Source organism: Eulemur rufifrons, chromosome 8 (assembly GCF_041146395.1).
Source record: "Eulemur rufifrons isolate Redbay chromosome 8, OSU_ERuf_1, whole genome shotgun sequence".
In the NCBI taxonomy this organism is placed as follows: domain Eukaryota; kingdom Metazoa; phylum Chordata; class Mammalia; order Primates; family Lemuridae; genus Eulemur; species Eulemur rufifrons.
Window position 1 is genome coordinate 28,711,847 of NC_090990.1, and position 21,419 is coordinate 28,733,265.

General features: G+C 39.6%; 2 protein-coding genes across 3 annotated transcripts in view; both read left to right on the top strand.

Moving 5' to 3' along the window:
* EXO5 (exonuclease 5) overlaps positions 1-21,419 on the top strand; it is a 155,305-nt gene that overhangs the window by 122,207 nt on the left and 11,679 nt on the right. The gene's annotated exons all lie outside the window — the stretch shown is intronic.
* Positions 5,653-20,664, top strand: ZFP69 (ZFP69 zinc finger protein). Of its 2 annotated transcripts, none has more exons than XM_069477764.1 (6): positions 5,653-6,008; positions 7,179-7,694; positions 9,075-9,160; positions 14,132-14,258; positions 14,575-14,673; positions 19,414-20,664. In XM_069477764.1, exons 2-6 carry the CDS (start codon positions 7,568-7,570, stop codon positions 20,550-20,552), a joined length of 1,578 nt encoding a protein of 525 aa, XP_069333865.1. In that variant the 5' UTR covers positions 5,653-6,008; positions 7,179-7,567; the 3' UTR covers positions 20,553-20,664. The 2 variants fall into 2 exon arrangements, with proteins under 2 accessions (XP_069333865.1, XP_069333866.1); XM_069477765.1 differs by having other exon boundaries at positions 14,578-14,673.

Sequence of the window (21,419 nt, forward strand, 5' to 3'; positions counted from 1 at the left end):
ATATGTAAACTAGGGTATCTGAACTTTGGTACTGCTAATATTTTGGGCTGCCTAATGCTTTGTTATGGTCAGCTGTCCTGTGCATTGTACAAAGTGTAGCAGCATCCCTGGCCTCGACCCATAAGATACCAGTACTAGATGCCAGTAGCTGCCCCTCTCCCTAATTTTGACAGCCAAAAATGTCTCCAGACATTGCCAGATGTCCCTGGAGGGAAGAATTGTCCCTGGTTGAGAACCACTGACATAAATGATTGGATGTAATAGTGTTCCAATAAACCTCACTTAAAAAAATAGGAGCTGGCCTTATCTCCAGTGAGAATGGTCTTTATTATCAAAAAGTCCCAAAACAATAAATGTTGGCATGGATGCGGAGAGATAGGAACACTCATACACTGCTGGTGGGACTGCGAACTAGTGCAACCTCTGTGGAAAGCAATATGGAGATACCTTAAACAGACACAAGTAGACCTACCATTTGATCAGCAATCCCATTATTGGGCATCTACCCAAAAGAACAAAAGACATTCTATAAAACAGACATCTGCACTCGAATGTTTATAGCAGCACAATTCACAATTGCAAAGATGTGGAAATAACCCAAGTGCCCATCAATACATGAGTGGATTAATAAAATGTGGTATATGTATACAATGGAGTACTACTCAGCTATAAGAAATAATGGTGATATAGCATCTCTTGTATTTTCCTGGATAGAGCTGGAACCCATTCTATTAAGTGAAGTATCCCAAGAATGGAAAAATAAGCACCACATGTACTCACCATCAAATTGGTTTCACTGATCATCACCTAAGGGCATATTTAGGAATACATTAATTGGGTGTTGGGCAGATGGGGGGAAGGGGATGGGTGTATACATACACAATGAGTACGATACGCACCGTCTAGGGGTTGGACATGCTTGAAGCTCTGATTTGGGGGAGGAGGGGGGCAAGGGCAATATATGTAACCTAAACTTTTGTACCCCCATAATATGCTGAAATAAAAAAAAAATAGGTGCTGGGGCCAGGTGCAATGGCTCACATCTGTAATCCCAGCACTTTCGGAGGCTGAGAGGGAGAATTGCTTGAGGTCAAGAGTTCTAGAGCAGCTTTGGCAACAATGACAGCTTGTCTCCACAAGAAAGAAAAAAAAAAAGCCAGGTGTGGTGTCACATCCCTTCATTCCTAGCTGCTCAGGTGGCAGGATCTCTTGAGCTCAGGAGTTCAAGGTTACAGTGAGCTGTGATTGTGCCACTGCACTCCAGCCTGGGTGACAGAGCAAGACCCTCTCTCTTAACAAAAAAATGGTGTTGGGTTGCATTTGGCCCAAGGGCTATAGTTTGCTACCTACTCCCCATAGAGTACATAAAATGATTAGAAGTGGCAATAGACTATCATTTAATGCCAAATTAGTATGTTTATGTATATACCATAAGTCTTACCAGCAATTTCTTTATTATTCAATAAGTTTTTGTAAAAAAAAAAATCACATTTTTAATGCTGTCTTGGGAGAGCCTATGAGTTATTTTTGGAGTATTCATGCAGACATCAGTCTATAAATTTTTTGTTCATAAATATTTTGGGATATATGTCTAAAAGAACATTTTTTGAAAACATAACTACAATGCTATTATTACTTTCAAAAAATTAATCATAATTCCTCAAAATAATGATGCCTTTTTGAAGATAGATACATTGAGATTGGTGACTGCCATTTTAATTTTTTTTTTTTAACTTTCCCTTCGCCAAGCATACAGTATTAGATCTGAAAATGTGCTTTCTGTTGAGTGGGAGGGTCTTTAAGATAGCGCCTGGAATAACACATCAAGGGGCCCACAAAAGAGGACCAGGGCAAGGTGGCTGCAGGAGCCATATTGAGGCAGGGAGGTATGGGAGAGAAAGTGTGAGAATTGACACCTAATATTTCACTTAATGAAATAGATACCGCATTCTTACAAACATAGTTGGAAATAGGTCAAACTTATTACTTTTTTACATGGAAATAGAACAAGCAGTTCAATCGCCTGGGCATTGTAAGTGTGAACTATCCAAAGTAAAGTTATAAGTCCAGAATATATACCGGTATCTCTAGATTTTTTTTCTATTACTAAATTTACATTTAAAAAAACTGGCCTCTAACTCTTAAGTCCTAGATGACTTTGATGGACAAAAAAAGAATACAGATACACACTGTTCCTTACATTTGTTCTACCATGTTTCTATGGTCTCAGATTTCCCAAGAATTTGGATTTCTCTGATTGTTTCTTTCAGTGAAAGGTGTGACTATCACTTTTCTTTCTATAATCTCTGCCTCAGTGATCTCATACGGTCTTACGGTTTAAAATACCATCTCTATTTAACAACTGCCAAATTTGCATCTCCAGCCCAGACCTCTCCTGAAATCCAGCCTTTGGCCATTGTACTAGCTGTTCCAGACATCCTACACCCTTCCCTTCTCATCTTTGCTCAGATGTTGCCTTCTCACTGAAGCCTATCCTAACCATGCTATGTAATGCTGCAGGCTGTCTCTTTCACCGCCCAACTCCAGCACTCATATACCTCCTTAACCTGCTCTACTTTTTCTTTTTCCATATCACGTATCACCTTCTAACACTCTTAAATACCTCACATATTTATTAGGCTTTTTGTTTACTACTGTGTCCTTCTACTGTAATGTAAGCTCCTTGAGGGCAGGGATGTTTGTTTTGTTCACCTATGTATCACAAGTACCTAGAACAGTGCCTGGCACACAGTAGGGACTCAATAAATATGTGATGAATTGTTTTGATTTGAACTGAACTATGTGTCCATGATGACAATAAAGAAAGGCAATCCCTATACTTTCCTGTCTAGATTTTATAGTTTAGGAAATATTCTTTGCTTGTTTACTTTTTGTTTTCTTTGCAAGTGGGCCAAGTTCTCAGACCTCGAAGAACTGAGAATCATAACTGACATACTTTAAGATATCAATAGAAAGGTATTTTTAAGTTAATTTGCTAAAAATGCATTTAAATATGACTGATTAACCACATGATTTTATCTCTGTTTTGTGAACCTGATGTAGAAAAAGTAGGGGCTTATAAAAGGTAATGGAGGAGAATATAGCAGCAGACCTGAGATGCCAACAAATTTTTGTTAGTGAGAAAGAAGAGTGGTGACTGATTTAGCAGAGCCTGCAAAAAGTATACCAGCAACTGGAGGTCCCTGAAAAGGCTGAGGCCTTGGAGACCCTGGGCATCGTGGAAGACAAGGGGCTGAAAATGGTGATTTATTGAAGTTCTGTAGTTAGATCACTAGGTCCCTCACCTACTCCATATATCAGGAGGTTAGAGTAATCTCAGGGGAAACTGAATGGCTCCCAAAGAAAAGGTACTGACATTTGTGACTACCTCAGTGAAAAATCAGACATTTTTATCAGGAGAGAATACCCGCTTCCCCAATTGTCATGTTAATAGCTGTACAGCAGGTGTCGGGCACTGTCCTGATTTGATTCAATAGGAAATGAATTCTGGAACAGCAACTGAAATGGGTACCCCCACCTGATGAAGTTAAGGATAATCTACTGTCATTCTCCCAAACCCACCCATCTTCCGCACCAGCTAGACTGACAAGTTAAATGGACACATGATAGCAATCACTACTGTCACATCTGTGAAGCTTTATCCCTGCAGTTCCCCTAGAGCTGTATTATAGTACTGTATTCATTTATTGCTCTGGTGGGGAAAAGCTCCAGGAGCTTTCTTTTCTCCAATTTTTTTTTTTTTTGAGACAGAGTCTCACTCTGTCACCCCAAGTAGAGTCCAGTGGCATCATCATAGCTCACTGCAACCTCAAACTCCTGAGCTCAAGTGATCCTCTTGCCTCAGCCTCCCAAAGTGCTAGGATTATAGGCGTCAGCTACTATGCTTGGCCTCTATCAGTTTTATAGTTTCCAGGTACTTGCCAAAATTGTCCAAGTTATCTTTTATTTCTTTGACCAAAGAAAATATTATCTTATAGTTTGCATCTGATCATTCCAAAAGCAGTTGTCTCCACAGGCCTATTTCTGTTGTGTTTCTGCTGGTTCTCACTGAGTCTAGTTTCCTTGTTTACCTGGTTATCTTTAATTCTGTACTTGACATTGTCTATGAAAACTTACATGTAGGAAGAATTTGGGGCCTACAATCATAATGCTTTTCTCCAAAGAGGATTTGTATTTGCTTTTGCCAGGCATCTGGTGGCAGCATAGTCAGAGACAACCTTACACCAAGATCATGACTTGAGACAGGCAATTTTATCCCAGCCTGTAAATTCCTCTAAAGCTGTTGCATTTCCAATTCATCCTCACCCAGAGGGTGTAGTCTTTTGGCGTCCCAGTTATTGTAAGGAGGGTCTTCTATTTCTCTCCTCACTCACTGTGTTTTATTTATTTTTTTCTTCTTTGATGTTCAAAGGGAGAGTCATCATTTTCCAGCTAGGTAAATGCCCTCAGGGCAAAAGCAGCTTCTAATTTGGATTACCTGCTTGGATCCTGGCTTTCCAGCTTTTGGTCTGGTACAATAATTCCCTACTATCTTGCCATCTCTCAGATACCTTGTTATGAGCTCACTTGTGTCCCCCTACTAAATTCATGTGCTGAAACCCTAACCCCCAGTACCTCACAATGTGACACCCGCACTCCCACCCCCCTTACAAAGGCAGCCATCTGCAAGCCAAGGAAATAGGCCTTGGGAGAAACCAAACCTGTCCACACTGTATCCTGGATTCTGGCCCTTGGAACTGTGAGAAAAGAAATTTCTGTTGTTTAGGCCACCCAGTCTATGATTTTTTTATGGCAGCCCTAGCAAACTATTAAATAATACATGTCTTTCAGAACATTAAAAGTATATATTCCAAACTTTTTATTTTTTCATTTTATTGTTTTCTGAGGTGGGTCGTTATCCTAGCCTACCATGGGAACTTCAGTCATCCTCTCTCCCTCCTCTCCCCACTCTGCTTCCTTTTTCTTCATAACCCTTACCATCGCCTGGGGTATTAGCTCTTTTTCTATTTATTATTATCAACTAATTTCACCCTAATTGAGTTCCAAGAAGGCAGGAACTTCGTTTGGTTTTCTGCTGTATTCGCTCTGAGCCTATAAGAATGCGTGGCAGGTCTTAGGCTCTCAGAAGATGGTTGAATGAACGATGAATGAATGGCAGACAAGCGGCTTCCCCACCGGCCGGCCACAGGGTCTCTCCCGACCTCTGTCAGGAAACGTGAGTCGGTCGGGCTGGGTGGCCGCCCCCCGCCGCCGGGCGCTGGGTATCCCGGGGAACGCGCGTGCTCGGGGCGTGCTCCCCGACTTCCGGCTTCCGCGTCCGCGGGCGCGCGCCACTTCCCCGGAGAGGGCGGGCTCAGCGGCCGCCCTCGTGGGCGGAGCCGGCGGCCGGGCGTGTGGAGCCCGTGGGGAGACGCGCGGGCGCAGAGCCAGCCCGCAGCGCGACCGCGTGGGGTGGGCTCGGCCGGGGACCGCCGGTGCTGGGGCCAGGGCGACCGGCGGTGCGGGCGGCCCCCGAGGGCGCGTCTGGAGGGCAGGAGCGACGCGAGGCGCCCGGCTGCGGCCTGAGAGGCCGGAGGCCGGGTGGGCTTGGCCGCTGCCGCCGGCCCTGGCATTAAAGCGGCAGCCAGCGAATGTATCCTCACCCGGGTCTGCGAGAAACCGGCTTAGGACACCTCTCCCATTCCGGTCCCCAAACCTCCGCTCCTGGGGTGCGGCTGGGAAAGCCCACCCGCCCTAGACGGGCCCTTGATGGGAATTTGGAAAAGACCCTGGTCCAGTCCGGAGGCCGAGGGTCCTCTGGGCTTCCGAAAACTCTGGATGTTTTTTAAATGATTGTATTCAGTGAAGATGTGTTCTGTCTATAAAAGGCTGGAAAAGAACAAAATCTGTTACCATGATAAAAAAAGAGACACTCTGCAGCTGCAAACCCAAGAGCAAGCGCTCTCACGCCCCCGTCTGTGGTCCTACCTGCGTCCACGGCCGATCTGGTGAGTAGGAGGCCTCTCTGCCTGTGTCCGCAGTCTTAAGTCCGAGGGTGGCGCGTCTGGGACCACCGTGAGGATGGGGCATCTTCGAAATGAAGCTTCTTAGCCATTAACGGTTCTTAAGTTTCTGCATTTGAAAGTTTCTGCACTTCGGTAACAGCACCTTTTGTATATTGAGTGGCAGGATATTTTCTGCAAGTTTCAATCTCTAGGATATACACAACTCCTTTCTCTGCATCAGTCACAGGAAAAAACAAAATATAAACAAAAATCCCAAACCCATAAGTCACATACTCATCCCTTCCCTACAAACTTCAAAAAGTTGGGCCGGCTCCCTTTCCACGGAGCTAAGACTGTTCTTGGGGCACCAAATACATTGGACCTACTCACGGCGGAAGCACCTGCTCAGATGCCACTCTGGGGGGTTGGTTGAGAGGATGGATTTGGGTTGTTTCCAAATTTGTCTGTTCCAATTCTGCTGTAGTCCTTGTTATACTTGAAGTACTATATTTCCTTCATTTGAAGATCCCTCTCCAATTTTAACATTTCTGAAACCAGGATGCACCCAGCCAGTGAGGTTAGAAGGAAATTGCCAGCTGCTGGGCATCTGCGTGGGTGGTGACGTATCTGTGCTGCTTGCTCATGCCAAAACGCAGCTATGTGATTATTCTATCAGTAGAGATACTTGAACTTTAAATTCAGATCTCTAATTTTTTCAAAGACTAATTTAAAAAGAAGATAATGCTGTAATAAGCAAGATGATAAAGGGTTTATAACAATGTTTATTAAGCATTTACTGTGTGCCTAGCATTGTTTCAACCAACATTACAACAATATGAAGTACAATTATTATTCCCATTTTATAGATGAAGAAACAGAAGCTGAGGGAGTTGAAGTGCCTTAGGGCTTTCAAGTGCTAGTGTCAGGGTTCTAACCCGGGCTGTCTGATTTCAAAGCCTGCCCTTTTAACCCCCACGTTTGTATCCAGGCAGAAGATGCCTGCAGCGTACGAGGAGGGAATCAAGCCAGGGTCTGTGAATGTTTGTACATCTTTGGGGTGTTTGTGTATCTTTGACTATCTGTATGTACGTATGGAACTGGGAGATAGAGCCACATCCAGGAACATTGATTATTACTCCTACATTGATGATCTTTGTTTTGGATCTTTTGCAGTTTTAAATATACTTCTGCAGGTTCTGGAGTTCTGATGTATGACAGATGCTTCTGGATCCCTCTTCTCTTCCCTCTTACTCCTGTAGAAGAATATTGAGGCAATGCTCAAATCTACTCAGCTGGCTGCCTCCCAAAGAAATAGTGCTTAATTTAAGAGGGAAGTCCATTTTTCAGAGTTGTTAAAGTCACACCAGCCTCCAGGAGCTGCAAGATCCTGATGCTGCAGGGACACAAGCTCCAATCTCTAGGACAGATGCAATTCCTTTCCTGAGGAGCCAAAGTCCTGAGGGCAAGTGACTGTGATCTGAGGAGGACCACCCAACCCTGAAGCTTCTCATCAGAGGTTCTGGCAATTTCCTCACCAGAAGCCCAGTCAGGCAGGCATCATCATGCCACAGCAGCTCCTGATCACCCTGCCCACCGAGGCCAGCACCTGGGTGAAGCTGCACCATCCAAAAAAGGCCAAGGATGGGGCACCCCGGTGGGAGGATGTGACCAAAATGTTTGAGGGAGAAGGTGAGAATAGACTGATGGGGAAGGAGGTCTCGTTTGTGTGTGAAAAGATAGGTATACATTTCATTGAGGTGGTCTCTTGGGGAGGAAACTGGGGGAAGAAGGTCTTTTGGGTTCATTCTTAGGGTTTTTGGGAAGGGGAGGGAAAGGTGAGGGAAAATACTGGGCTCCCAGCACGGGCTCCTTGAGACACCTGCTCTGTGCTGCTCCCATCACCTGTCCTCAAATACAACACGTGGCAGGAAGAAAATACAAGGTGTTCCCACCAGTGGCTCCTGAGTGTGGGAATGTGACTCACAGAGAGGGAGTCAAAGGTTTCTGCCCCCTTACGTCCTCCAAGTTCCAGTCATTTTAGCCCCAGACCAATAATTTTCACAAGTATCCACTTTTTCATTTTATCTGCTGAGAGGCAGGAATGACAGGCCTGATTACTCTCTTTACCTTGAACTATGGAGTTCCGTGGGAGATACGCCCCAAATCACACCTTATTTAGTGATCAGTAGATAGAACGACAGAGGAATTCATGTGTCTCATGTGGTGTCTTTATTCATACCTGTAACACTTTAAACTCAGGCAGTGTTTATTGTGTTCTAGCTGTACAGATGGAAAATGAATAATTATCTCTAATGCTGATTATTAACTGATGGAGCTAGACACATACCCCGATCAAAATAGTAGAAAGCAGCCTAAGAAAAGTTCTGTTGGAATACAAGGGACAGGAAATTTTCTTCTGATTGTATGTATTTCAGAAATTTTCACAAAGCAGATAGCATTGAATTGAGCCTTGAAGAATGTCTTAAATTTTTTATGGAAGATTTGGGGAAAAGATACAAAAATGAGTACCTTGAAGAGTGACTCAGAGAATGGGGAATATTTAGTCTAACGGGGTTAGGAATGTGGTGGGGGTATATGTCCCATGTATGAAGGATGGTGGATTAGAGGTAACCATTGTTGAGAAAATATGCTTCAGGCTGATTGTAGAGTGCCTTGAAGTCCATGGTGAGGTGTTTGGATTTTTTTCCTTGTCATTGGAGAATGCTTGAGGATTTTTGAACAAAGTAGTGTCCTGAGAGAGATGTGCTTTTGGAACAGCATTGACCACTGGGAATTTGTGGGGTTTTTTAATCTAAAGAATTATCCATTTATTTTTCCAAATTACTTTATTCTCTCATACATAGTTTTTGACCACTGGGAAATATTAATGCCCAAAGCAACATGCAAGTCGTCCTCATTAAGGAGGCCTTGGGCTGCTCTTGAGTTGCTCTAAATGTCCCTCTTTGTGAATGTGTTGGGGAAAAGAGCCACATTCAGTGGGTCTGCGGGAGTTTTTCTGTTTGGGGGATGTGGGCAGATCCTAACCTTCTGGCTGTTTTCCTTCCATAGTTCTGCTGTCTCGGGATGATAATGTGACCCAAGGAGAAAGTTTAGAGGATGAAGTGACCTCCGGGCCCCCAGCAGCAGAATCCCAGGTAGGTTGGACTTTCTTCTCATTTTCTTGGCATTGCTGCTTGGGTTTTAAGGCTGTATAGCCTGCCTCCTTTCTTTTGGAGGTGGGGAGGGGTGTTGAGACCAAAAAATTCAACTTGGGAGCTCAGTGCAATTTGCTCTTGTGTAGAAAATTGAGCTTCAGTGCTGGCAATTTCCTTACTCTTAGTGGCCTCCCTCCACGTAATTCCTGTTTCTCACCAACATCTAGATCTAATATTTGTGCTAATTTCTGCAGAGAAAGCAAAATGAGTGATATGACACTAGCCCCTGAAAACCAACAGATACCACTTGAGGTGTAAGATAAACCTTAATCAAAATACTCAAAATCAAAATGTCTGAGAAGAAAGTTCTAACATTCTTAGTCATGTACACATAGCACTGAATTTCAAGAGGTGACTCTTAGTATAGTGCTGAGAGCACAGGTCAAACCACAGCCAAAGGGGAAGTGAACAGAGAAGAAATAGGTCACACAGAGGACACATACTGCAGGCTGGGCGGAAAAGCAGGAGCAGCCGGGGGAGCAGTTAAAACAGGGTGTCAGAAATGGGTATTCCTCACTGCCTGCTGGAAACAGGTTAAAAAGGAAAATTATAGAATAAATGCAAAAGAGAGACTTTTAAAGAGGAGATCTTATTGGAGGATTGAAGAGTTTGAAGTGAAAAGAACTTGGATTATGAAATTAGATGGTGTAGGATTTGATTTTATCTCTTATCATTACTTGATTAGTGATCTGGAGCTATTTTTTTAGCTGTTTAAAAATCTCAGTTTCCTCACCTAAGAAGTTCAGATGCTAATATCTGCCTTCTAGGATTGAAATGTGTTCCAGGGTTATTTTTAGTAATGTGGAGAAGTGACAATAATAGCCTAATTCTCTAAAGAGTTATGTCTACATTCTGCTTATTTGGAATTCCTCACTTCCTTTCATTTATCATAAACTGATCGGATTCTTAGCACTGGGAAAGGATTAAATTTTTTAAAATTGAGGTATAATTTACAACAGGAATACACTTAAGAAAGTATATGGTTCTATTTTGACATTTGTATACACCACACAACCAAATCAAGATATAGAACATTTTCACCATTTCAGAAATTTCCCTCATGCCCCTTTCCAATCAATACTCCACTCTACCCCCAATAGAGAGTGCACGAAGTCTTCCTATCATTTCTTACAGCTACATGTGAGTCTATATGTATCTTAAAGAGTTTAATTTAAAAAAGAACATATATTCTGTACTTGTTAGGTATTCTATAAGTGTTAATTAGATTAAATTGCTTAATAGTGTTGTTCGAATCTTCTGTATCCTTGATTAATTTTTGTCTATTGGTTATGTCATTTAGTGAGAGAGGAGTGTTAAAATCTCTAATTATTGTGGTTTTGTCTGTATCTCTTTAGTTCTGTCAGTTCTGCTTTATTTACTTTGAAGTTCTGTCATCAGATGCATAAACACTTAGGATTGTTGTCTTCTTGATGAACTGACTCTCTTATCATTGTGAAATGTCCCTCTTTTTGCCTAGTAAGATTTTTTTCCTAAAGTCCATTTTGTCTGATTTAATATAGCTACTCCAGTATTCTGTTAATTATTGTTTCTATGGTATAGCTTTTTTCATCTTTTTACTTTAAACCTATTTGTGTCATATTTAAAGTGTGATCTTCTTAAATATAGCTGACTCTTGCTTGTTTCCTCCATTGACAGTTAAAGTAATCATTAATATGGTTGGGTCTAAGTATATTTTTGGTTTTTATTTGTTGTTTGTCCTGTGTATTCTTTGTTTCTTTGTTCCTCCTCTCCTGCCTTCATTTGGAATGAATCATTTTTTAATATTCCATTTGATGCCCTCTAATGACTTCTAAGCTACAGTTTTTTGATTTGTTTTTGGTAGTTGCTCTAGCTATTAATATATGCATTTTTAAGATCACAATTGCTTTGAGTTAAGATTATACTGCTTCACATATCATATGAGAGCCTTACATTATATTTCTACTTCTCCCAGTTCTTTGTGCTATTGTTATCATATGTTTTACTTTAATTGTTAAAAACTCCACAATATATGGTTCTTACTTTTGCTTTCAACAGTAAATTGTCTTAAAAAAATTAAGAAAAGAAAAAAATGAGTCTTTTATATTTGCCCACATATTTACCAATTCAGGCACTTTATTCTTTCCTTTAGTTCCAAGTTTCTATCTGGCATCATTTCCCTTCAGCTTTAAGAACTTTGTTTAGCACTTTTTTGCAATGTGGGTATTCTGGTAATGAATTCTCACAACTTTTGTTAATCTAAACATGTCTTCCTATTGTCTTCCTATTTGAGGATCTTTTATTGGATATAGAATTCTAGGTTGAGTGTTTTTTCTTTAAGCACTTAAAATTGTTCCATTCTCTTTGAGCTCGTATTGTTTCTGATGAGAAGTCAGCTGTTATTATCATTTCTGTGATGTGTCTGTTTTATATCACCTTTTCTTTGATGTGCATAGATGTGGTTTTCTTTTGAGTTTTTCCTTTTTGGGGTTTGCAGAGATTTCTGGATCTGTGGGCTGATTGTTTTCTTTATCAATTTGGAAAATTTTCAGCCATTATTTCTTCAAATATTTTTTCTGCCTATTCTCTCTTCTGATATTCTAATTCATGTATATTAGGCCACTTGATGTTATACCACAGATTTTTTTCTCTTGGTGTTCTAGTTTGAATAATATTTATTGACCTATCTTAAGTTTCACTGATCTTCATCATGGTCTAATCTACCTTAAGGCCATCGAATAAATTTTTCACATATTATATTTTTCACTTGTAGAACTTTCATTTACAGTTGATTTTTGAACAACATGGGTTTGAACTGTGCAGGTCCACTTACATGTGGATGTTTTTCAATAAATATATTGGAAAATTTTTTGGAGATATGACACAATTTGCAAAAACTCACAGATGAACTATGTGGCCTAGAAATTTTGAAAAAATTAGGTATTTCATGAATACATAAAATATATGTAGATAGTGGTCTATTATCATTTACTACCATAAAATATATACCAATCTATTATAAAAAGTTAAAATTTATCAAAACTTATGCACACACAGATCATACATGGTGCCATTCATAGTCGAGAGAAATATAAACAAATGTAAAGATGCCATATTAAATCATGAGTGCATAAAATTAACTGTAGTATATACTGTGCTATTGTAATAATTTCATACTACCTCCTGCTGCTATAGGAGTGAGCTTAAATGTTTTGAGTGACTGCTTAAAAAGCTGTGGAATGTGAAACATCTCCATGTGAGCAGTTCATCTGTAAATTGTGTATCAAAGTAAAAAGAGATCTCTTGCAGTTCTTGAGTATTTTTCTTCGTGTTTAGTGTAATACCATAAACCTTGAATAACACCATGGGACCCATACAAAGTGCCACAAGTAATGCTAGATGTCTCCCAAGAAGCAGAGAAAAGTCATGACATTACAAGAAAAAGTTGAATTGCTTGATATGTAGCACATATGGAGGTCTGCAACTGCGGTTGCCTGCCATTTCAGACAGAGATTCGTCTTATAAACGGATGACATAAACTTACAGTATTGATAAATAGAGTACAGTACTGTAAATGTATTTTCTCTTCCTTATGATTTTCATATTAACATTTTATTTTCTCTACTTTATTGTTATAATACAGTATATAATACATATAATATAGAAAATATGTGTTAATTGACTGTGTTATTGGTAAGGCTCCCAGTAAATGGTAGACTGTTGGTAGTTAAGTTTTGGGGATACAGATTTTCAGGAGGTTGGCACCCCTAACCCTTGGGTTGTTCAAAGGTCAACTGTAGTTCTTTTTTAGCATCTCTGTATCTCTCAATTATCTCCATCTCTTTACCCATTCTTTTCATATTTTATTGTAAATAGCATATATTTTAACAGTTGGTTTAAATTTCTTCTCAGCTAATTCCAGTGACTTGTTCACCTATGGGTCTGCTTGTATTGATTTTTATTTTCTTAATTATAGGTCATATTTTTCTTATCTAATAATTTTTTGTTGTAGTTCGGATACTGTATATAAAATGTGTGTGTGTGGAGGGGGGGTAATTTGTTTTGTTTTGTTCTGTTTCTAAGAGACTCAAAGCCCTTTTCTTAGTCTGGTGATTAGGTGTGGGGATGATTATTCACATTCCTCCTAGAGTGGTGGCTAAGTCTGGCTGTGATGCAGCTTTAATTTGGTTGAGTTTACTTCTAATTAGCTCAACTGCCAACCCTAGGATACCACTGCTGAGGGCTTATCTCTGTTACCTTTTTAGTATTTGAGCTAGGAAAGGATTAGCCCACAGTTCCAGATAGTTTTGTTCATTTTTTAATTAAACTCCCGCAGGACCCCAGAATTCAAGCTCAGCAAGAATGCATAGGTGTTTGTGACGATAAGTACTAGGGGGGAACAAAAGCCTTTCTACTTGCCTCCCTTCTTCCCCCGACCCTCGTACCTACCTCTCTGATTTCATCTACTTCCACTCTCCTCTTAATTAAGCTGCCTCCAGGCATGCTGTTCACCTTCCTGTTCCTCAAACAAGCCAAGGATGCTCCAACCTTAGGTACTTTGTACCTGCCTAGATTGCTGTTCCCTCAGATTTCCACATGATTGTCTCCCTTACTGAACTCATGTTCTGGTCAAATATCACCCTTTTAGAGAGGCCTCCCACAACTACCTTACATAAGAGATATTCCTATCCTCACTGTGGCTCTCCCTGTTTTCCTTATCCTGCTTAATTTTTTTTCTAAGGCAAGCATGACCATTTATCCTTCCATGTATTTACTTATTTATAGTAATCTCCAGAGAATCTCCAAACAGATCCAGAGGAAGCTCCTGGTAAAACTAGTTTAGAATCTCTTAGAACTTAGAATACTGTCAGACTTCCTTGGACCTTGACAGAGGTGGTCTCTGGCTGAAAAGGAATGTGTTTGATATTTTAGGAACTGTTGACCTTCAAAGACATATCTGTTGACTTCACCCAAGAAGAGTGGGGGCAACTGGGCCCTGCTTACCAGAATCTATACCGAGAGGTGATGCTGGAGAACTACAAGAACTTGGTGTCAATAGGTAAGAATGGGCTGTCCACACATCCAGAAACCTACCCATTACAGGAAAGTCATTATTTTAAATTATCCATGTTGTGGATTTCTTGAACCTTGGCTTTGTGTTCTGTGTTAGAGATGTCTTATTCCTTTGAAAAACCAAGCCAGGGCATATCTGATCAACCTTCCTTGGGGAACAGCTTTACTACATAGAGGCAGAATAGAAAGATCCACCCCTTTCCACTTTCAGAGAACCTGAGTACCAGAAGACTTGAACTAAATTCTGGGGCTAGTTCTTTGACATCAACATAAACATTCACACTCTTTTTTTACTCCATAAGCAGGATATCAACTTTCTAAACCTAGTGTGATTTCCCAGTTGGAGAAAGGAGAGGAGCCATGGATGACAGAGAAAGAAGGCCCAGAAGATCCCAGTTCAGGTGAGAGCAAGGCAGATGGTACCTTTTAATATATAGATCAGAGTGCTCAAAGTCTTTCCAGGATGTGGGGAAGGTTCACAGGACAGGACCTGCACTAAACCTGATTCACCCCTCCTTCCATTTCCCTTTCCTTCACTGAGCCCTTGCAAAGGTCCCTCTGGAGTTGGAGGGAAGAGAAGTCTTGTCCTCATTAAGGTTGAACTTGATTTTCCCTCTGTCTCCAGTATCCTTAGGTCTGCCAGTCTAAAGCTCCTTTTCTTTAAGCAGTCAAATGCACCTGGTCTCTCCACAGAAAACAGATCTCTTTTCAAGACTCTTACTATGTTCTGCAAATCTTTTCTTGCCCTTTATTTTCACTTTTTACCAGCTTTCAAGAATCCCAGCTTCAATTCTCTTTCTCTTTTCAACTATGTATCTTGATTTTTTGTAATGGCTACTTCATGAAAACTCCTCCAAGAGAAATTACCACAGATTCTTTCTCACCAAATCTGTGGTAGCAGTCTCCTTAAACTTTTCTTTTTATTATGAAACATTTTAGACATTCAGAAAGCATAGAGAACATTATAACAAATTTTTATGTAGTTTCCATCTAGATTAAAAAATAAAACAGTTGCAGCCCTGCTGTTCCCCTTCCACCTTTCAAAGTAACCACACTTCTGAGTTTAAATATTATCATTCCCATATGTTCTCATATTTTTGTTACATACATGTATCCCCGAACAATATATAGCATTGTTTTGCATGTGCTTATTCTTTAATATTCTTATTCTCTCCACTTGCTTTTCTCACTCAACACTGTTGATATTTCTCCATGATCTAGTTCATTCATTTACATTGAATTAGTAAACCACAATTTATTTGTTTATTTTCCTGTTGATAGGCATTTATATTGTTTCCAAATTTGGGGGTTACAAACATGCTGAAGCAAACCTTTGTGTACATATCTTTTCATGTACATATACAAGTGTTTCTATAAGATGGTAGAAGCAAAATTGTTGAGTCATGAAATATATGCACTTTCATTTTGCTGGGTATTACCAAATTGCTGTTCAAAGCAAGTACACGAATTTTTACTGCCATTAGCAGGTTTTAAGAGTTTCCAGAACTCGGCATCTTTGTCATTACTTGGCATTGTCAAACTTTAAAATTTTTGTAAATTCAATGGGTGAATATGTTACCTTGTTTCTTTCATTTTCATGATTACTAGTATAAATTACCTGTTTATATCCCTTGCCAATTTTTCTATTGTTATTTATATTTTTTTCTTATTGATTCATAGAAACTTGTGTTTGTATATATTCTGGATACTGATCCTTGATAGCTTTATGTTTTGCAAATGTTTTTGTTCAGTCAGTGGCCCATCTTTTACTTTTCTAAAAATAGTGTCTTTTGTGAGTTTTCTAAATTTAATGTTACTGAATTTCTTAGTTTTCTTTTTATTGTTTGTGCTTTTTGTGTAAGAAACCCTTTCTGCCCTCTTATCCTCCATTTCTTTTTTAATTAAATTTTTTTTTTTTTTAAAGAAATGAGGTTTGTTGTGTTGCCCAGGCTGGAGTGCAGTGGCTATTCACAGGCGCAATCATGGCGCACTATAGCCTCAAACTCTGGGCTCAAGTGAGCCTCCGGCCTCAGCCTCCTGCATAGTTGGGACTACAGGCATGCCCCACCACACTTGGATATCTTCCATTTTATCATATATATGAGATATGTGTGTGTGTGTTTGTGTAAATATGTTTCCATATATATTCCTGTATTTTCAAAGTTTTGCTTTTTATATTTGGGTTCGATGCACCTGGAATTTATTTTATATATAGTATGAGGTGAAAATCTAGTTTAACTTTTCCACATGGATAATCAGTCCAGTAATAGTTAATGTGCTCTGTCACCTGTCAGGTTTATTTATATGTTATATTTGAGTCTGTTTCTGAGCTTTATCTGTTCTTTTTTATTCACTTATTTTTCCATCTCTACTCTAATGCCAAGCTGTCTTAATTACTATATTTCATAATGAGATTTACTATTTGGTAGTAGTAAATCCACCTTGTTCTTTAAAATTGTCCTGGCTATTCTTAGCTCCTTGCTTTTCCATATGAATTATATAATCAATATATCAAATTACACACACACATAGTCTGGTAGCATTTTGATTATAACAGAACGAATTTATAGATCAGTTTTGGGGAGAGTTAATATTATATTGAGTCCAACTATTCAGGAATATGATATATTGCTCCATTTATTATTTTCTAATTTTTTCAATAACATTTCAGGATTTTCTACGTAAAGATCTTATACATATTGAACATCTTTTGTTAGATTCAGCCTGAAAATCTTACATTTTATTGCTACTATAGACAGTATTTTTTTCTCCTTTTTTCCAGCCCTAGTCAGGAATAGGTTTTTGTTTTTTTTTTTTTTTTTTGAGACAGAGTCTCACTCTGTTGCCCGGGCTAGAGTGAGTGCCGTGGCATCAGCCTAGCTGACAGCAACCTCAAACTCCTGGGCTCAAGCGAGCTTCCTGCCTCAGCCTCCCGAGTAGCTGGGACTACAGGCATGTGCCACCATGCCTGGCTAATTTTTCTATATAGTTTTAGCTGTCCATATAATTTCTTTCTATTTTTAGTAGAGATGGGGTCTCCCTCTTGCTCAGGCTGGTCTCAAACTCCTGAGCTCAAGCAATCCTACCGCCTCGGCCTCCCAGAGTGCTAGGATTACAGGCGTGAGCCACTGTGTCCAGCCAATACGAATAGGTATATTTTTTAAAATTATGTTTTCTGCTTGTTGCTGGTGTGTAATAACAAATTGATTTTGGATATTAATCTTATAGGCAACCATCTTGTTTCTTTCTGTTATTAATTCCAATATTTGTACATTTTCCTGTGTTTTCTCTTCTTCAATTTATAACAATGAAAATAATAATAAATAATAAAAGTTACCATAGCCAAGAATGGTGGCCTGTGCCTATAGTTCCAGCTACTTGAGCAGCTGAGGCAGCAGGATTGCTTGAGCCCAGGAGTTCAAATCTAGCCCAGCAACATAGTAAGACCCTGTCTCTTAAAAAAAAAAAAAACAACAAACCTACTGTGACTGTTCTTTCCCTGCCTACGGATGAAATCTCGGAGAGGTCCCATAGATGGCCTAGAACAGTCTTGATTCTAGTAAAATGTTTATTTAGTTCAGTGCAATAATAAAAACTCCCAGCTTCATCCAAAGTTAAATCCTCTCTTCTTCTTCCTCCCTGGCTTGAACCTACCCTAGGCTTGAATACTGAACTGGGAAGGGCTACGTAGATGGCTTCCTTCCTCTTCCCCTGTCATCTTGTCTTCCTCTTTCCCTATTCAGGACCAGAATTGGGCCTGCAGAGCATAGACATTATTAGATATTATTACTGCCTCTCTTCATTTAGAATTTGGAATTTGGAAGTGCTAATGATCCTTCTGTGTTGACCAAAAAATCTTAAAAGAAATTATACCTTTCAAGAATAGATACCTGTCGGGCCGGGTGCAGTGGCTCACGCCTATAATCCTAGCACTCTGGGAGGCCAAGGCAGGTGGATCATTTGAGCTCAGGAGTTCGAGACCAGCCTGAGCAAGAGAGAGACCCCATCTCTACTAAAAAAAAAAAAAAAAGAAAAAAGAAAATATTAAGAAATTAGCTGGACAACTAAAAACATATAGAAAAAATTAGCCGGAGCCGGACGCGGTGGCTCACGCCTGTAATCCTAGCACTCTGGGAGGCCGAGGTGGGTGGATCGCTCGAGGTCAGGAGTTCGAGACCAGCCTGAGCAAGAGCGAGACCCCATCTCTACTAAAAATAGAAAGAAATTATCTGGCCAACTAAAAAATATATATAGAAAAAATTAGCCGGGCATGGTGGCACATGCCTATAATCCCAGCTACTCAGGAGGCTGAGGCAGGAGGCTCGCTTGAGCCCAGCAGTTTGAGGTTGCTGTGAGCTAGGCTGACGCCACAGCACTCTAGCCTGGGCAACAGAGCGAGACTCTGTCTCAAAAAAAGAAAAAAAAAGAAAAAAAGAATACATACCTGTCAGTTGAAATAATAGTAACGGTGCAACAAATTATCAAGCAAGGAAACCAGTCAGAATTTTAAAGTTTAAAGGATATTTTACTAGAACCTACCAGCAGCAGCAACATAGCAGTCTGGGTTTTTTACAAGTCTTCTTGTATAAGTAACACTTCCATGGCTATATTAATAACTACAGAAAACAGAATTATACACACACACACACACACACACACACACATACACATAAATACAATTTTCAATTAAAGAGAGTGTAATGTTCTTTGTTCTTAGTTCAAGCCCTATTTTTTGAAGTAGTGACTTTCCTGCTCTTGCTGGAGCAGAGAGAGAGAAAGATGTTTTCTTTCTATCTTTCTGAGATTGTTTTCCCAAAGTAGTTGTCAATTTAAAATACTTACATTCTTAAGACATAGGTTTGAAATTTTATTACTTAGTATTATGAGAAAGAACAGGATTCAAATTTTACTATATATATATATATATATATATATATATAAAATGACACTTTTAACTTTTTCACTGTTTCTTAATTTCATTTCCCATTACCTCTCCAGGCTGTATAACCATATTTAAATATAGTCAAAATCTCATGTACTTATATGTATTGTTGTCTAAATCTCAGTTCCATACCACTACAGTGATTGATTTTTCAAAGCTAATGAGCATGAGTTATTTGCAGTTTTTCCATTTCTTTCAGACTTGAAGAGTAAAACAGAAACCAGTGAGTCAACTGCAAAGAATGCCATTTCACAGGAACAGTTGTATCATGGCATTATGATGGAAAGGGTCATGAAGGATGACATCATTTATTCCACATTGAGAAAAGTCTCCACATATGATGATGTGTTAGAAAGGCACCAGGAAACCTGTGTGAGAGATGTGAGACAAACCATCTTGACCCACAAGGAGAGAGGCCAAGAAACTAACAAATTTGGAGAAAATATCATTGTGAGTTCAAATGTTATTATAGAACAGAGGCACCATAAATGTGATACACCTAGAAAGAGGAACAAATACAAATTAGATCTGATTAATCATCCAATAAGTTACATAAGAACAAAAACCTATGAATGTAATATATGTGAAAAAATCTTCAAACAGCCCATTCACCTTACTGAACACATGAGAATTCATACTGGTGAGAAACCTTTCAGATGTAAAGAATGTGGAAGGGCCTTTAGTCAAAGTGCATCCCTTAGTACACACCAGAGAATCCATACTGGTGAGAAACCCTTTGAATGTGAGGAATGTGGCAAAGCCTTCAGACATCGCTCATCGCTTAATCAGCATCATAGAACTCACACTGGGGAGAAACCCTATGTATGTGATAAGTGTCAGAAAGCTTTCAGCCAGAATATTAGCTTGATTCAGCATTTGAGGACTCATTCTGGAGAGAAACCCTTTACTTGCAGTGAATGTGGGAAAACCTTTCGACAGATTAGACATCTTAGTGAACATATAAGAATTCATACTGGGGAGAAGCCCTATGCATGCACTGCATGTTGTAAAACCTTTAGTCACAGAGCGTATCTAACACATCACCAGAGAATCCATACTGGGGAAAGACCCTACAAATGTAAGGAATGTGGGAAAGCCTTTAGACAGAGGATACACCTTAGCAACCATAAAACTGTTCATACAGGAGTGAAAGCATATGAATGCAACCGCTGTGGAAAAGCCTATAGGCATGATTCATCCTTTAAAAAACATCAGAGACATCACACTGGAGAAAAACCTTATGAATGTAATGAATGTGGAAAAGCCTTCAGCTATAATTCATCACTTAGTAGACACCATGAAATACACAGGAGGAATGCCTTCCGAAATAATGTGTAGAAAGAGATATTTGACATGAGAACAAAAGCCAAGTCTAAATCAGTGATTCTATGCTTTAAAATTTCAGGACGCAAATGAATTTCAGGAATTGATGTAATGATGCCAACTTTTAAGTTTGCCCATTATGTAAATAAACATTACCTTGGTAACTACTGTCTACTAACATCTCCATACAAAGTACTTAAGAATAAAATCTGGGCTGGGCGTAGTGGCTCTCGCCTGTAATCCTAGCACTCTGGGAGGCCAAGGTGGGAGGATCACTTGAGATCAGGAGTTGGAGACCAAGCCCATCTCTACAATAAATAGAAAAAAAATTAGCCAGGCATGGTGGTGTGTGCTTGTAGTCCTAGCAACTCAGGAGGCTGAGGCAGGAGGATTGCCGTGAGCCCAGGAGTTTGAGATTGCAGTGAGCTATGATGACACCACTGCACTCTAGCCAGGGCAATAGAGCAAAACTCTGTCTCCAAAAAAAAAAATGAAGAAAGAAAGAATAAAATCTGGTCCTTCAAACTAATTAAATGAATTCAGCATTATGGAAATTTCAGAACATAATTTTTTTTCTGATTTCATGTTGGATTAAAAATTATTCTTCACGAGTATTCACAGATGTACAGATTGGCATTGGGAACTACTGTTTAAAATATTGCCATCCCTATTTTGTAAATTAAAATTTTATTCTTTTAATGGGGAAAGCTTTCACATGGAATGAAGTTCAGAAGGCACGAGCAATTGTACATAGTGAAAAGCCTCTTTTCCTGCATTCCCCACCACTAAATTTTCTGACCTAGGGACATCATTTTTATAACTAATTTTTTGTGCACCCTTTCAGATTTTTCTGTTTACATCCAAGAGAGTACAAATATGCAG

Coding starts and splice junctions, on each gene's coding strand:
- ZFP69 (XM_069477764.1), top strand. CDS start 7,568: ATGCCACAGCAGCTCCTGATCACCCTGCCCACCGAGGCCAGCACCTGG. Junction 7,695..9,074: donor CAAAATGTTTGAGGGAGAAG/GTGAGAATAGAC, acceptor TTCCTTCCATAG/TTCTGCTGTCTCGGGATGAT. Junction 9,161..14,131: donor CCCCAGCAGCAGAATCCCAG/GTAGGTTGGACT, acceptor TTGATATTTTAG/GAACTGTTGACCTTCAAAGA.